The 16,144-nt window shown below is 37.5% G+C and overlaps 1 protein-coding gene across 1 annotated transcript in view; it reads left to right on the top strand.

The window, feature by feature from the left end:
• LOC127432051 (SH3 and multiple ankyrin repeat domains protein 1-like) overlaps nucleotides 1-16,144 on the top strand; it is a 71,413-nt gene that overhangs the window by 5,284 nt on the left and 49,985 nt on the right. The window contains exons 2-6 of the mRNA XM_051682823.1: nucleotides 5,262-5,779; nucleotides 10,966-11,169; nucleotides 13,534-13,605; nucleotides 13,738-13,846; nucleotides 15,140-15,291. Of these exons, the coding sequence (XP_051538783.1) occupies nucleotides 5,309-5,779; nucleotides 10,966-11,169; nucleotides 13,534-13,605; nucleotides 13,738-13,846; nucleotides 15,140-15,291 (1,008 nt within the window). The 5' untranslated portion in view covers nucleotides 5,262-5,308. The remainder of the gene's footprint in view (nucleotides 1-5,261; nucleotides 5,780-10,965; nucleotides 11,170-13,533; nucleotides 13,606-13,737; nucleotides 13,847-15,139; nucleotides 15,292-16,144) is intronic.

The raw sequence follows: 16,144 nt of genomic DNA, 5'->3' as shown, positions 1-16,144 counted from the left end.
CTCAAGACCGAGTCCATAACAGGCCGAGTCCGAGTCGAGTCTGAATCTTTAAAGAATTGAGTCCGAGTCGAGTCCAAGTCCAAAAGGGGCAGAGTTGGACTCAAGACAGAGTCCATAACAGGCCGAGTCTGAGTCAAGTCCGAGTCTTTAAACAGTCGAGTCCGAGTCGAGTCCGAGTCGAGTCCGAGTCCAAAAGGTGCAGAGTCAGACTCAAGACCGAGTCCATAACAGGCTGAGTCCGAATCAAGTCCGAGTCTTTAAACAGTCGAGTCCGAGTCGAGTCTGAGTCCAAAAGGGGCAGAGTCGGACTCAAGACAGAGTCCATAACAGGCTGAGTCCGAATCAAGTCCATGTCTTTAAACAATTGAGTCCGAGTCCAAAAGGGGCCGAGTTGGACTCAAGACCGAGTCCATAAAAGGCTGAGTCCGAGTCAAGTCCGAATCTTTAAACAACTGAGTCTGAGTCGAGTCTGAGTCCAAAAGGGGCAGAGTCGGACTCAAGACCGAGTCCATAACAGGCCGAGTCCGAGTCGAGTCCGAGTCTTTAAACAGTTAAATTCTTCATTGTATTTCCTGACTTTTTTGCCATTGAAACGCAAGTGCCAGCTTTACAGATAACACACAGATGTTGTGCTACAAATATGTGAAAGACTGAGTTGTACAATTTCCATCATGGTCTATTTTATCCATCATATTAGTTTAAATGTCCCTGATCCCTAGCAAATTTTATTTTGTCTTGATACAGTCGACATTTTCAGTTAGAAATGACTTTACGTAGTAAGCGTGATAAAACATGTGTTCTATATGATAATTTGCAGAGTTGGGGAACGCACTTTTTAAAGTGTACTTATATTATTGATATTTCTGGATGAGAGTGGCAGAGCACGTCTGGCGAATGGCAATCTCTTTCCCGCACTCGCATACTGATATGAGAGTTAAAAAAGTACTTTGAAAGAGTGCGCGCTGCCGTTCTCAGCCTGAATAGTCACACGTAAGGACATAAATGCGTGAAAACTGATGCACAATATCAAATACACAGAATGTATGATAACTAAATAACTGTAGAGAGCACATCAATATGAAGACAAAGCCAAATCCCGGACATTTACAGGCAGTTTTGAAATCCCAGCCGGATGCTTTTTTCAGGTCTGAAAAAGAGGACATGTCCGGTAAAAATGAGGATGTATGGTCACCCTATGTTACGTTATGTTTGTTTGCTTGTTTGTTTGTCATTGCATCACAAATGCCATGGATTCGGCTGGACTCGTGAAAAAAACAGCTGAGTCTGAGAGGCTCGAGTCCGAGTCAAGTCCGAGTAAAAATGCATCAGAGTCCATTAGAATTAGACTCGTGACTCGGACTCGAGTTCAAGTCCGAACTCGAGTACCCCAACTCTGCATTATACTAGTTCAGTGGTTCTCAACTGGTCTTGTAGGTCTGTTCTTGATTGTTGATTGAGAGATATTCCTCAAAAGCCTGTTGTATCATATCTGATACATGGATTTCAACATGCATTTTTAATAAAATAATATTAAAAAAAAAATGTATAAGCACAAGTTGCTTATATTCAGCAAATACTCATTTTAAAATATCAGTAACACTATAATCATTACTGTCACTTTTACTTTTTTTTAAATCAGCAAAGGTTTCACATTAAAAAAAAAAAGTATATACGCAAAACAAAAGCGGAAATTTTTTGGAAAATGTTACAAAATAAACTGTATTTTTCCATCAAGAAATGACCAGAAACGTCCACCAGGTGGCAGCAGACATCATTGCAGACAACAAGATTATTATTTGGCAAAATTTTGATTATGTTAATTATATAAAGGCTTTAGAAAATAGCGTATCAAATTTGAGACAGGTGGCGTTATAGGGTTAATTTTGTTTACTAATGTTTAATGAAAGGTGTGTAAATTGGTATTGAATACACTTAAAATCTGAATAATCAAAACATGCAAAAAATGTAATCCAAAAGTAATCAGATTAGATTACCTAAAAAGTAACATTGAAAAGATTGCGTTACTGATTGCAATTTTAGTTGTTTTTTGTAATCAGTACCAGATTACATTTCAGAAGGACAGTTTTCTTTTCTTTTGCATGAAAAGAAATTTAGGTGCCGTGTTGGGTCACCACTTGATATCCTATGCACTGTAAAATCTGGGTCTTGAACAGGGCCGGGACTATGGGGGGAAATACCCCCAGTCCCCCCATGGTCCTGAAGTGAAACCAGTTAAGAACCACTGTGTGAATCTGTTCCTTTAGATCAGGAAATGCACGTAGCAAAGACCATTTTAGTGCTATATTTAAATTTTTTGCTAAGTATTTGTGACCCAATAATGGTTTTATCGGACTACTGACCCACTGCATATTGCCTTTTTTGTATTGTATTTGCTGTGCTTGTGTCCTGTATTTGGGCATACTGGTTACTGCAGTGTTCCAGAATGGCTGCTGTCTTTGTGGCCTGAGTGTTTTCTGCTATGTCCTTGGGCTGCTGGTATTTGTGTGGCTCTTGCGTTACTCTCTGAATTGTCTCTAGAGAAGGAAATGAGGCCAGTGCTCTATTTTTCCCCACCTGCCCCAGTCAACTGCCAATTATACAGCAGAGAGCTAATCAGGCGAGGAGGTGGCACTTCTCTTCGTTCTCATTGGCCAGATTTTATTAGCTGCTTAATACGAGGGGATTCGTGTACATGCGTGATTGATGTGCCATTTGTCCGGGGTGTCATACAATGAGGTTTCATATGTGGTTGGAGTGTTATAAAAGATTTGTGTAAATGCATTTAAACCCCTGCCACGCACTACAATTACATCATAACCAAACTTCACCAGAAAGACCATGATGGTTGAGTGTTGCTGGTCAAACTATTTAATTACTAGACTGTAGTTGTAATTCCGTCTGGTGGCGCAGTAATGTGCTAGTCACCATGTACTGTCAGTAATAAGGTGACTGAGATCTCTGGAGGTTTACAGTAGAGTTTCTAAATGTGGAGGTTTTCTTTAAAGTATATACAGTTTAGTTGATAATACATACAGATAAGAAGTAACTTAAGGAGAAGTGGGTATATCTTGTGTTCTGCTGAGTAATTAAGTTTTTTTAAAGCATGTATGAGGATAAAGGAAGTGTGTAAGGAAGGAATAAAATACCATGTTGAAAGATAAGTTATTTATTGATATCCACCAGACTGATGGTTCACAAAGAAACAGGACAGTGAACCAAATCACATGGTTAATGCAAGCGCTGCAAATTTGTACCCTTTGATCAAGACATTTAACCTCGACTTACTCTAGGTTTAACTGTCCCTGTCATAAGTATACTGTAAGTTGCTTTGGATAGAAGTGTCTGGTGAATACAAATATAAAAACAAATCTGTATAAGCAACAGCGGAAACCTGATTTCAATTCAGGATTGTCAAAACAATCATCAATGAAATTGTGATGGGTCTTACATATTGACTTAGATTTAAGACATTTAGCTGATGCTCTGATCCAGAACAACTTCTTTCAACAGATGACAAACCAAAATGCAGCAACTTTTTTTTTTTATACTTTAATTGATTTAATGCAGTAACCTTTTCATTCAGTACATTTTTAATGCAGCTACTTGATTGTACGTAGTAACTTTTTTAACAAAGTAATTTGATTTAAAGCATTAACTTTTAATGCAATAGCTTGATTTGATGCAGTTACTTTTTATGCAGTAACTATGTAATACAGTGATTTTTATGCATAAAACTTTATATAATGCAGTAACTTTTTATGCAGTAACTTGATTTAATGCAGTAACTTTTTATGCAGTAACTTGATTTAATTCAGTAACTATTTAATACAGTGATTTTTATGCAGGAACTTTATATAATGCAGTAAGTATTTATGCAGTAACCTTACTGCTAAAACTATATTTAATGCAGTAACTTTGTATGCATTTATATTTAATGAATTAACTTTTGAATTTAGTAACTTTTTATGGAGTAACTATTTAATGCAGTGATTTTTACGCAGTAACTTTATATAATGCAGTTATATAAACATTACTTTACTGCTGAAACTATATTTAATGCAGTAACTTTTTATGCAGTTACTTAAATGCACCCTTTTCTCCCCAATTTGGAATGCCCAATTCCCACTACTTAGTAGGTCCTCATGTTGGCATGGTTACTCACCTCAATCTGGGTGGTGGAGGACAAGTCTCAGTTGCCTCCGCTTCTGAGACCGTCAATCGGCGCATCTTATCATGTGACTCGTTGTGCATGACACCGCGGAGACTCGCAGCATGTGGAGGCTCGTGCTACTCTCCGCGATCCACGCACAACTTACAACACACCCCACTGAGAGCGAGAACCACTTAATCGAGACCACGAGGAGGTTACCCCATGTGACTCTACCCTCCCTAGCAACCGGGCCAATTTGGTTGCTTAGGAGACCTGGATGGAGTCACTCAGCACACCCATGCAGTAACTTGATTAAATGAAAACCTTAAATGCAGTAACTTTATTTTATGCAGTCATTTTTATGCAGTAACTTTATGCACTAAACTTTTACACGCAGTAACTTTTCATGCAGTAGTTTGATTCAACGCAGGAAACTTTTTATGCAGTAACTTTTCTATCTCGGAGATACGCATCACATCAAGTCAACACAGAGACTGTCCAAAGCACAATGCGATTAGAATTTGAGCACAAAGCCAAATTTGATTTGATGTATTCTTTAAATTTCTACAAATTGATATCAAAATTATGTTGTAACTGAGCACTGATCATTGCTAATAAAATTTGACCAGATCAACCAGAACTTTCATTGATGACCTTTGATTGATGAACTTTCATTCATTCCTTATCCGTCATTTAAATAATGATTGTGATGTTCACTTGTTTGTTTTTATTGTTATGGTTTTTTGAAATTGTGCTATTCTATTAAAGTGCTGTTAATGTATATTGGCTATATTTAATCCTCTTATTCTTATCAATTTAATTACCAAATAGAAATACAGAACACCACCCCATCTTTCATTAGTTGTAAAAACTCATGCAGTTAGTTGAGCCTGTTTTGTTGAGTTGGGCTGGTCATGATGCTCAAACAGAGCAATGTTTTAAAAGTGCTACACAGTGTTTACACTTCATGTAAATCAACCTACGAATGGCTTAGTTATAGTTGTTTCTGCATATTAAACTGGGATACGAGAAAGTATTATATAAATCACCCTTAAAAAATGTGTTAACGTTATCCCTCTAATACTTACTCTTTCATTCTTTTCCTTGTCAGTCCCTCTAACATTAAGGTGATGGTGATATGCACCATGACGCAACATCATGACATCAATGCTGATTGCTGACACAGTGCAGCAGCAAAGGATGCTGGGAAATACCAAGCGGTTTTTTAGCAGTGCGGAGGAGAAAGACGACGAGGATGAGGAAGATGAGGAGGAAAGATTGAAAAGAGGGAAACAAAATGGGATGATAGATGTGGGAGACAAGGAACACCAGAACCGCGGTGGACGCAAGGCCGAGGGGTCCAAGCCAGCAGCCGTTGTGATTGGATGGCAGAGAGGAGAAAGACCGCCCAGGGCGGTCAATTCTGCCCAAAGAGGAATTCCTCATTTGCCCAGTCAGCCAACACTTTATCATCAGACGACCAATCAGCCGCAGTATCACCCGGTCCTGACCAATCAGCAGGCACGGAGACGTCTCATGGAGCGAAGTATGACCACGGTCACACCTGTCGAAGAATCGCAACTCGCTGTCATGGTGTTCCGTATTGGCATACCTGATATCAAACAAACGGTCCGTACATTTCTATTCACATACATTCAGTCATATTGTAGTGAACTTTCTTACTGTACTTTCTCGCAAAAATTAACAATATGTAAGAATCCTCTTAAAGAGATAGTTCAACAAATAAAATAAAATAATTCAATTTTCATTTTTGGGTGAACTGTCCCTTTAATATCTAATTTCTTTTAGTTAGATTAAAGAGGGCAAATATTTTCCTGAGCAAAAGAGCATAGTGTTCTCACATTATTTTTTATCCCCTTTTCTCCCAATTTGGAACGCCCAATTCCCACTACTTAGTAGGTCCTTGTGGTGGCGCAGTTACTCACCTCAATCCGGGTGGCGGAGGACAAGTCTCAGTTGCCTCCGCTTCTGAGACCGTCAATCGGCGCATCTTATCACGTGACTCGTTGTGCATGACACCGCGGAGACTCACAGCATGTGGAGGCTCATGCTACTCTCCACGATCCACACACAACTTACCACACGCCCCATTGAGAGCGAGAACCACTAATCGCAACCAAGAGGAGGTTACCCCATGTGACTCTACCCTCCCTAGCAACCGGGCCAATTTGGTTGCTTAGGAGACCTGGCTGGAGTCACTTAGCACACCCTGGATTCGAACTCGCGACTCCAGGTGTGGTAGTCAGCGTCAATACTCGCTGAGCTAACCAGACCCCAGAAGAGATCTTAACAACATCTCAAACTGTGCTTGAATTTGCCAAGATCCCAAAGTCTACAATCAAAATTCAGATCTCAATCTGAACTCAAACATTATTATTATATTCTTCCTAGATCAAATGATCTGAGCTATGCTAACCACATATTGCAAGCCGTTTTGACATTTAATCAAGTGCAGGATATGAATTATAGATATCAAAAATTACATTTTCACTAGTTAAAATGCCTATTCTTGATATCAGTAATTACATTATTTTCCATTAGTTTCAATTCTTTAAAAAACACAATTGCATATATCTATAATTAATTTCGTACTAGTTAAAATTGCAATTTTACATACCTGCAATGCATTTCTTACTAGTAAAAGTGATAATTTTTTTTATTATCAATAATTACGTTATTACTTGTACAAACATCCATTCCTGATATCAACAATTGAATTACAACGAATATTTTTTTATATATATCTGTAAATGTTTTTCAGTATCAGCATGATAGATTTGTTATTTCAGATATAAATTGGAGAGTAAGTAAAGATTTTTAAAAGTTTATTACTAGATGTAATTAATTTGTTGATATGCGAATGGACATTTGCAGTAATAACAACATAATTACTGATATAATTTTTTTTTTTTTTTTTTGTAGTAAATATTGCATTGCTTATGTGTGAAATTGTTATTTCAACTAGTAAGAAATAAATTATAGATATCTGTAATTGTGTTTTGAACAGGAGTGGATCACTGATAATTGTGAAATTCTACTAGTGACCATTTTTACCAGTTAAATGTCATTTTTGATACAAAGAAAGTGTATTTCTGCGAGTGATTATTTCATTTTTTATATCAAGAATTAAAATGTTTACCACTGCAAATGTAATTATTTAAAAAAATGCAACATTGTAACAATTTCAATCCCTGTTTTGGAAGAAATCAATCGAGCTACAGGTCTGAAAACGCCCTAGAGCAACCTCTGAACAAAACAGTTTTTCTGTACAATCTCAAAAACTTATTGCAGTTTCCTTCACTGAACTAATGAAACAAGTACAAACACTCACTGACTCCTAAATACACACATACACACAGTTTTATATATACTCTAGGTCCTCTGTGTCTCCTAGCGTTAGAGTGGGCAGGACTGAGACATAAGCAGAAAATTAAAAAATAAGTTAATTTGAGAAAAAAAAAAGGGCGAAGCATGGGAATTCCTAATGGAATTATATGTATTGTGTGTTTGCATGATAGTGTGTGTGTATGAAACTATTCTCAGGAAAATTTTAAATAAGCACACATGCACATACACACATGCTCAGTTTGAGTTTCCTCGTGTGGTTTCTGTGGAGCGCTGACCTGATTAAATGTCAGCTCTCATCTCAAACTCCTCACTCAATTACCAGCAAACTTTAACATGCTCAATTAAACCACATTAACAATTCCCAGATAAAGCAGTGTGTGCACACATTCATTACGCAAGAGGTTTTGCACGTTGGATTTTAATATGCACATTATGTTTTATGCCAGATGTCTTTTAAAAAGCTTTCTGAAAGGGCGTATTAAAATGATCGATTACTTTCAAATGTAAACCCACAAAACAAGCTCTTATTTTAAATTTGTTATTCAACTGGTGTCATAATTATTTATATATTTAAAATGTACGGAATGTTCCAGGTTTGAATACTTCGGAGCCCCTTAGAGGACCGGGCGGGAATTTGTTTCTGAAATAGTTTTGCGTTCCCTCGCAATAAGTTTAGCATTCCTTCGCAATAGTTTGCGTTCCCTCCCAATTATTTTCATTCCCTCGCAATAAGTTTTGCGTTCCCTCACAATAGTTTGCGTTCCCTCCCAATTATTTGCATTCCCTCGCAATAAGTTTTGCGTTCCCTCACAATAGTTTGCGTTCCCTCGCAATAGTTTGGGTTCTCTCAAAATAGTTTGCGTTCCCTCCCAATAGTTTGCATTCCCTCGCAATAGTTTGAGTTCCTTCGCAATAGTTTGCGTTCCCTCGCAATGAGTTTTGCGTTCCCTCCCAATAGTTTGGGTTACCTCGCAATAGTTTGCGTTCTCTCACAATAGTTTGCGTTCAATAGTTTGCGTTCCCTCCCAATAGTTTGCGTTCCCTCGCAATAGTTTGGGTTCTCTCCCAAAAGTTTGCGTTCCCTCACAATAGTTTTTGTTCCCTCGCAATAAGTTTTGCGTTCCCTCGCAATAGTTTCCGTTCCCTCGCAATAGTTTGCTTTCCCTCGCAATAAGTTTTGCGTTCCATCGCAATAGTTTGCGTTCCCTCCCAATAGTTTGTGTTCCCTCCCAGTAGTTTGCATTCAGTAGTTTTTGTTCCCTCCCAATAGTTTGCATTCAATAGTTTGCGTTCCCTCGCAATAGTTTGCGTTCAACAGTTTGCGTTCCCTCGCAATAAGTTTTGCATTCCCTCGCAATAAGTTTTGGGTTCCCTCGCAATAGTTTGTGTTCCCTCGCAATAGTTTGCGTTCAACAGTTTGTGTTCCCTTGCAATAAGTTTTGCATTCCCTCGCAATAGTTTGTGTTCCCTCGCAATAAGTTTTGCATTCCCTCGCAATAAGTTTTGCGTTCCCTCGCAATAGTTTGTGTTCCCTCGCAATAGTTTGCGTTCCCTCGCAATAAGTTTTGCATTCCCTCTCAATAAGTTTTGCGTTCCCTCGCAATAGTTTGCGTTCCCTCCCAATAGTTTGCGTTCCCTCCCAATAGTTTGCATTCAATAGTTTGTGTTCCCTCGCAATAGTGTGTGTTCCCTCGCAATAGTTTGCGTTCAACAGTTTGTGTTCCCTCGCAATAAGTTTTGCGTTCCCTCGCAATAGTTTGTGTTCCCTCGCAATAGTTTGCGTTCCCTCGCAATAAGTTTTGCATTCCCTCGCAATAAGTTTTGCGTTCCCTCGCAATAGTTTGTGTCCCTCGCAATAGTTTGCGTTCCCTCGCAATAAGTTTTGCATTCCCTCGCAATAAGTTTTGCGTTCCCTCGCAATAGTTTGCGTTCCCTCATAATACGTTGTGCATTCCCTCGCAAATATTTAGTTTTACTAAAATAACCATATTTTAACCTTGATATTTGTAGTAAAACCACAGTATTAATACAGAAAAACAAAAACTATGGTAATAAAAATCATAATTTTGTGGTTATTTTGATTTGACTACAAATACCATGGTGTTTGTAATAAAACTATGGTAACCATAAGATTAACCATGATTAATCTATAGTAAAACTATGGTTACTACAGTCTGTAATATTGATAGCATTTATTATAGGGTTACGTTTATTAACATTAGTAAATGCATTAGGTTCAACTAACAATGAACAAAATATTTTGTACAGTATTTATTAATCTTTATTAATGTTAATTAATAAAAATAAAAATTTTCATTGTTAGTTTATGTTAGTTCATAGTGCATTAACTAATGTAAACATATACAACTTTTGATTTGAAAAAATAATATGTTGAAATTAACATTAACCAAGATTAGTGAATGCTGTAAAATTATTATTCACTGTTAGTTCATGTTAACTAATGTTTTTAACTAATGTTAACAAATGTAACCATATTTTAAAGTGTTACCACAATATTACTATAGTAAAACCATAGTTAAATTATGGCATTTGCATAGTAAAACCTTAATACCAAGTATTATCACTATGGTTTCAATACGAATATCATGGTTAAAAAATGGTTACTGTAGTTAAACCATGGTAAATGTATTGCGAGGGAATGCAAAACTTATTGCGAGGGCACACAAAACTAATTCAGAAAAAATAATCCCACCCTGTCCTTTAAGGGGCTCCGTAAATCACCACCACTGTACAAAAATAAAAAAATAAAAAAATAAAATCTCATGTTTACTGCATTTACAATAGAAGTCTATGGTGCAAGGCATTGCACTGGGATAAACATTAAAATACATACTATTTTGAAAGCATAGCGGAATATTACAGGGAAATTCTGGGTTCAATAAAAGCTCAATCAACAGCAAAATTGTGATTACAGGCACATACAATGGAAGTGAATGGGGCCAGTCTGTAAAGAGTAAAACACTCTGGTGGGAATTTCAGAAAAAATTACATAAATCTCCTGTGATGCATATAGTGTACATACACTTTTGGACATTGTTAGTAGACAAATACATTTTTTTTTTTTTTTTTTTTTTTTTGGAAAAATGTTTTATTGAGACTTTACTTTTTTAGAAGTCTACAGTGCTTAAAGTGTGCGAAGTTGAAGAATCACCCTAATATCGCTGCTTTAACAAAAAATTACATTTCTGCTTTTAAACCCTGTGGTCCACTTGCTCTATAAATTTAAATTATAAGTGCATTGCTGTAAATTAGATTTTTGTTTGTTTTTACAAACTACTTTTCTGTGGTAATCACCAGTATATCACAGATGTTCTCCATAGAGCTTAACTTGTTTTAAACCCAGAATTGTCCTTTAAGCTAGTTTAATGTTTTGTTTATACTCTCCCCCTCTATTTCAACCCTGTTTTCACTCTCTCTGTCTGTAGAAGTGTTTGCGGTTTGATCCTGATTCCTCCGTTTGGATTGCGAAGCAGCAGATTATTTGTACCCTCAGTGAGTCGTTGTGGGACGTTTACAATTACGGCCTTTTCCAGCCAGCGGGAGACAGACGAGATGCCAAGTTCCTCGAGGAAGAGCGCTTGCTTCGAGAATTCTCACAGTCCCTGGAGAAGGGAGTGCCCTACCTGGAGGTGCCAGAGCAAATATCACGTCACACAGATTGCCACAGATCCTCAGAATATTCCTTTAATCTAGAGTACATCTAGACTACTAATAAACCCAATAACAGGCATGGAGAAATCTGCAGAAAACAGAATTTCCACATTTTCCACAGAATTACGACTTGATCTGTCATTCATAAAAGTTCTACGCGTTTCTCATCTCTTGCATGATTGTTTATTAAATATTTTGGCTAATTTAATGATTCTTTTAGCAACTTTGACCAAATTGAGCCTTTTATAGCCTGTTCACCACATGATATATATATTTTTTACCAGATGAGGTTTAATGAGGAATAAGGTTTATTATTATTCACAAGATATGAAGTTACTGGTGATACTATGTATGTGCTGACGTGACATATTTCCATATTGTCGCATTTTTGTTTTCATGCCCTCGCTTCAATTTAGTACACTTGATTATCTAATCAAAATAGCAAGATATGCACTGAAGTGAGGATAAAAATATGGATAAATATTGTCAATGATAAAAAGAGGTGTCAGTGATTGTGTTTATTTCACCTCTAGAGGCCGCTGTAACTGATTCTGTAGGACCAACAACAACAAAAAAACTATCTGCAACTATCAGCATAGATTTTGGCCAATAACCGATAGTTCCAAAAAGCAACTATCGGCACCGATTAATCGGTAAAACCGATATCATTCTACCTCTATTAGCTACCAATAAGAGTGTTGTACTCTCAGGTACATATAATACATTTTGCTATGTTTAAATCCCTTACGCAGAATTAGACTTTCCTAAAAATCAGCGCTAAAAATGCAAAAAGAGTGTGCAGATTCTGTCTGGCCCTGCCAGTAACCTAAAATGAGTGTGGAAATGGTAGACTTAAAGTTGTATGATTTATGAGTCCTTGTTCAAGAATGCTTATTAGATGGGGCCTGGGTAGCTCAGCGAGTATTGACGCTGACTACCACACCTGGAGTTGTGAGTTCAAATCCAGGGCGTACTGAGTGACTCCAGCCAGGTCTCCTAAGCAACCAAATTGGCCCGGTTGCTAGGGAGGGTAGAGTCATGTTGGAGTAACCTCCTCGTGGTCGCTATAATGTGGTTCTCGCTCTCAATGGGGCGCGTGGTGAGTTGTGCGTGGATGCCGCGGAGAATAGCGTGAAGCCTCCACATGCGCTATGTCTCCGTGGTAATGCGCTCAACAAGCCACGTGATAAGATGCGCGGATTGACAGTCTCAGACACGGAGGCAACTGAGATTCATCCTCCGCCACCCGGATTGAGGCGAGTCACTACGCCACCACGAGGACTTAGAGCGCATTGGGAATTGGGCATTCCAAATTGGGGAGAAAAGGGGAGAAAAAAAAAATGATTATTAGAAAGTTCGCTAACACTGTCTATATTTATAATGCATTTTAAAGGCATTATAATGCATTAGCAATGTCTCATAATAAACCAAATAATATGTTATAACATATCATAAATAATTGTAACCACAATTATAATTCATTATAATACTTACCTATTCATTGTTATACCTTAGAGTATAATTCATTATAACACAAGCAACATTTAATTGTATCTTCAGAAGTTATAATGTATGATATATATTGTATATACTGTGTGTTATATATAATAGGTATGCTTTAAGTAAAGTGACAAAAGCATTGTCTTCTTATAAGCATCCATATGATATTTTTAAGTGGTAATAAGACATTAAAATTCATGCTGGAAGTTATAAACATTGCACATGCACAGATACAAAATAACACGCATTCAATGTACATTTTGAGCTATTATTAAAAACACTTGTAAAGCCACAATGTTAAAATAGATCAGAAACTCTCTCTCTCTCTAATGTGTTGATCACACATGTAAACACACCCAAGAATAAAAACAAAATCAAACTGATTCTGTACTGGCGTCTATTCAATAAACTTTCATGTTTGTGCATCTTATTTTATAAATAACTTCCATTATATAAGTTTGACTTGTAATGTATGTTACAAGTTTATGTCATGACTGTTTATAAGAAGATATTGCTTTTGTAATTTATAACAACTTAGAATCACGTCATAAAGACGTTTGACTGTTTAAACTATGCATCACTTATACCATTAACTTTATTAACTTCTGCTGCATTAACACTTAATACTGCTTGTGTTATTATGCATTATACCCTTTGAGTATAACTATGAGTAGGGGAAGTCTTATGATGCATTATAACTGGAGTTATAATTATTTATGAGTAGTTATAACTTATTATAAGGTGTTTTATGAGACATTATGGATGCAGTATAATGCATTATAAATATGGGCTTCGTAGAAAGTGTTACAGAAAATTCTCCAACCTGTTTCTTTACTTCACAGTTCAGATACAAAACACGAGTCTACAAACAGACCAACCTGGATGAGAAACAACTAGCAAAGCTGCACACTAAGGTACAATGTAAAGAAAAACAAGATACAGAAAAATATTACATTTCTAGTTGTGGTAAAAAAATAAAAAAATAACACAATGCAAAGGAAGCATGTAATGTGTCTCTCTCTCTCTGTGTGTGGCTCCATCTACAGGCCAATCTGAAGAAGTTCCTGGATTACGTTCAGGGTGGAGCAGTGGAGAAATTGAGTAAAGCTCTGGAGAAGGGACTCGATCCAAACTACCACGACACTGAGAGCGGAGGTGAGATACACAGACGGTCCTATACAGAAATTTTATTTTCTATCCTTTTAATTCTCTCCCAAGTGTCAAAAGAGTCCAGGCTTCTGCAGTCCAAATGTTCTAACACTGCAATCGTTTTATGTTTGACAAAACTTGATGTGAACACAGAGGTTGAAAGATCTGATTTCAGGACATGCAGGACATGAAGGATTGTTGAGGATTACTGGAAATCCAATCCTGCTCAACTAATTCTGCTTTGACATTTTCAATTCTGATGACCGTCGTTCTGTTGTCAACGTCTCCCTGTCAGAATCTTCTCGTCATTGACCTTTGACCATAACGTTTATTATGTTCCATGGAGTCTCTCTCTGTCAGCTTTCAAAAGCAGCAGCACAGCGCCTCTCCCTCTCCTCTCGCCCCCTCAAATAACTCTCACACCGAGCTGAACTCAAAAGTTGGCAGCCCTGCAACACAGCTGCACACAAAACAGAGAACAGAACTTACTAAATATGACTGAACTGTTTGTAGTTGAAGAATTGATGCATTTCTATGCCCAGCCTTATTTTTTTTTAAAGGAGTACTCGAAAATCAAACAGAAACATAGAGGAGGCTACAGGATGCCACAGTCACACCGTGTCCTAACCTGACGGCAAACAACACGAGATAAAAGGTATATTTTCTATGTTAATCAGAGTTTTTGTCCTAACCAGCAGTGACAAGCGACGATACGTTCTATCAATCGCTTGTTTTCTATTTCCGACATCGCTCGGGTATCTCCATCCACTGTGAAATGGCACCGGTCCAAAAATTTTCTCATAACAGTATATTAAAGCCAGCATCTCATGAGCCGGTTAAAAACAACTTTATTTCAGCAGAGAATGTTGTTACATCTACTGAATGTTTTTGCGGAGGTCTCACAAATACTCACTGGTTCAGAATGGAGGTGACAGACATTCCCACCTACTCCATCTCTCTCTTTGATTGAGGACTTCGGTTCAAGATTGAAGAGGTGGTCACCATAAACTGCCATTGTATGACATCACTGAGCACTTTTCACAATTTTTCCCTTTGTGTTAAGAAAAAGAAAGAAAGTCATATAGGGTTGGGGTGAGTAAACAATGACTGAATTTTAATTTTTGGGTGAACTACAAGGCTTTTGTTTGCCACAAAGCTCGTTTGCATGGTCAGACATGAGTTTGTAGAATGCTATCGTGCTCTGCACCACTGAAACATTTAGTATGTTGCTTTTTACTCTGAAAAGACTGCTTTTCCATATAGCTACAAGCTCTCATTCTCTTTCTGTGTTTATCTCAGAGACTCCTCTTACTCTGGCGGTTCAGGGAAGTTTGAGCATGGAAGGTATCCGTGTTCTGGTGCTGAATGGAGCCCATATGGATTTCCGGTCCAGGGACGGTCTCACGCCCCTTCATAAAGCCGTCAGAGCTCATAACCAATCAGCACTGCTGGTACAAACACATACAGTTCATTTACAGCAGGCTCTTCATGCTGGATATAATTGACATTGACTATGACTTAATTAATTAATTAACCCTTTAAACTCTGAAGGTGTTTTTAAAGATTTCCTGTTTCATTAATAATAATAATAATTGTCTTTATTTATCACACATTATACATTTGCACATATACAGTGAAATTCTTCTTTTTTTCACATATCCCAGCTAGGCTGGGGTCAGAGTGCAGGGTCAGCCATGATACGGCACCCCTGGAGCAGATAGGGTCAAGGGCCTTGCTCAAGGGCCCAACAGTGGCATCAACCCCCAACCTTCTGATCAGTAACCCAGAGCCTTAACCGCTGAGCTACCACTGCCCTTAATTTCAGTGGCATACAATTTCAGTGGCATACCCCAAAAAATTTTATGATATAGATTATGATACATTCTGAGTCTCTCAGCCTAATAAACTGCTGAAATAAATAAATAAATAAATAAATAAATTGAGCCAGAAATTCGTTCTTATTTGATATTATAGATCTCTGGGTATAAAGAAGGTGGCTCAGAAAAACTGTTTTTGTTTTGTTCCCAATCATGTCAACTGTAGCTGGGAAAAATGTTGTGTTGGTACGACAAAGCAATCAAAAGTCATAGCATTACAAAAATAATTTATCAGAGTGTCCAAAAACGTCTCCTTGTGACCAAAAGCCTCTCCAAACAAATAAAACATAATAATTGTACATAAGAACTAATTACACATGCAAACACAACAATGACTAAAGGTTTGCATAGCGTGAAGACATGATTTTAGTAATGAGATTTCACAGAATGAGTTTCATTCTGTGTCATTTGTGTCATCATTGAGTCT

Source organism: Myxocyprinus asiaticus, chromosome 41 (assembly GCF_019703515.2).
Source record: "Myxocyprinus asiaticus isolate MX2 ecotype Aquarium Trade chromosome 41, UBuf_Myxa_2, whole genome shotgun sequence".
Classification (NCBI taxonomy): domain Eukaryota; kingdom Metazoa; phylum Chordata; class Actinopteri; order Cypriniformes; family Catostomidae; genus Myxocyprinus; species Myxocyprinus asiaticus.
Note: the sequence above shows the minus strand (reverse complement) of the source record. Positions and strands in the feature narration are given on the sequence as shown.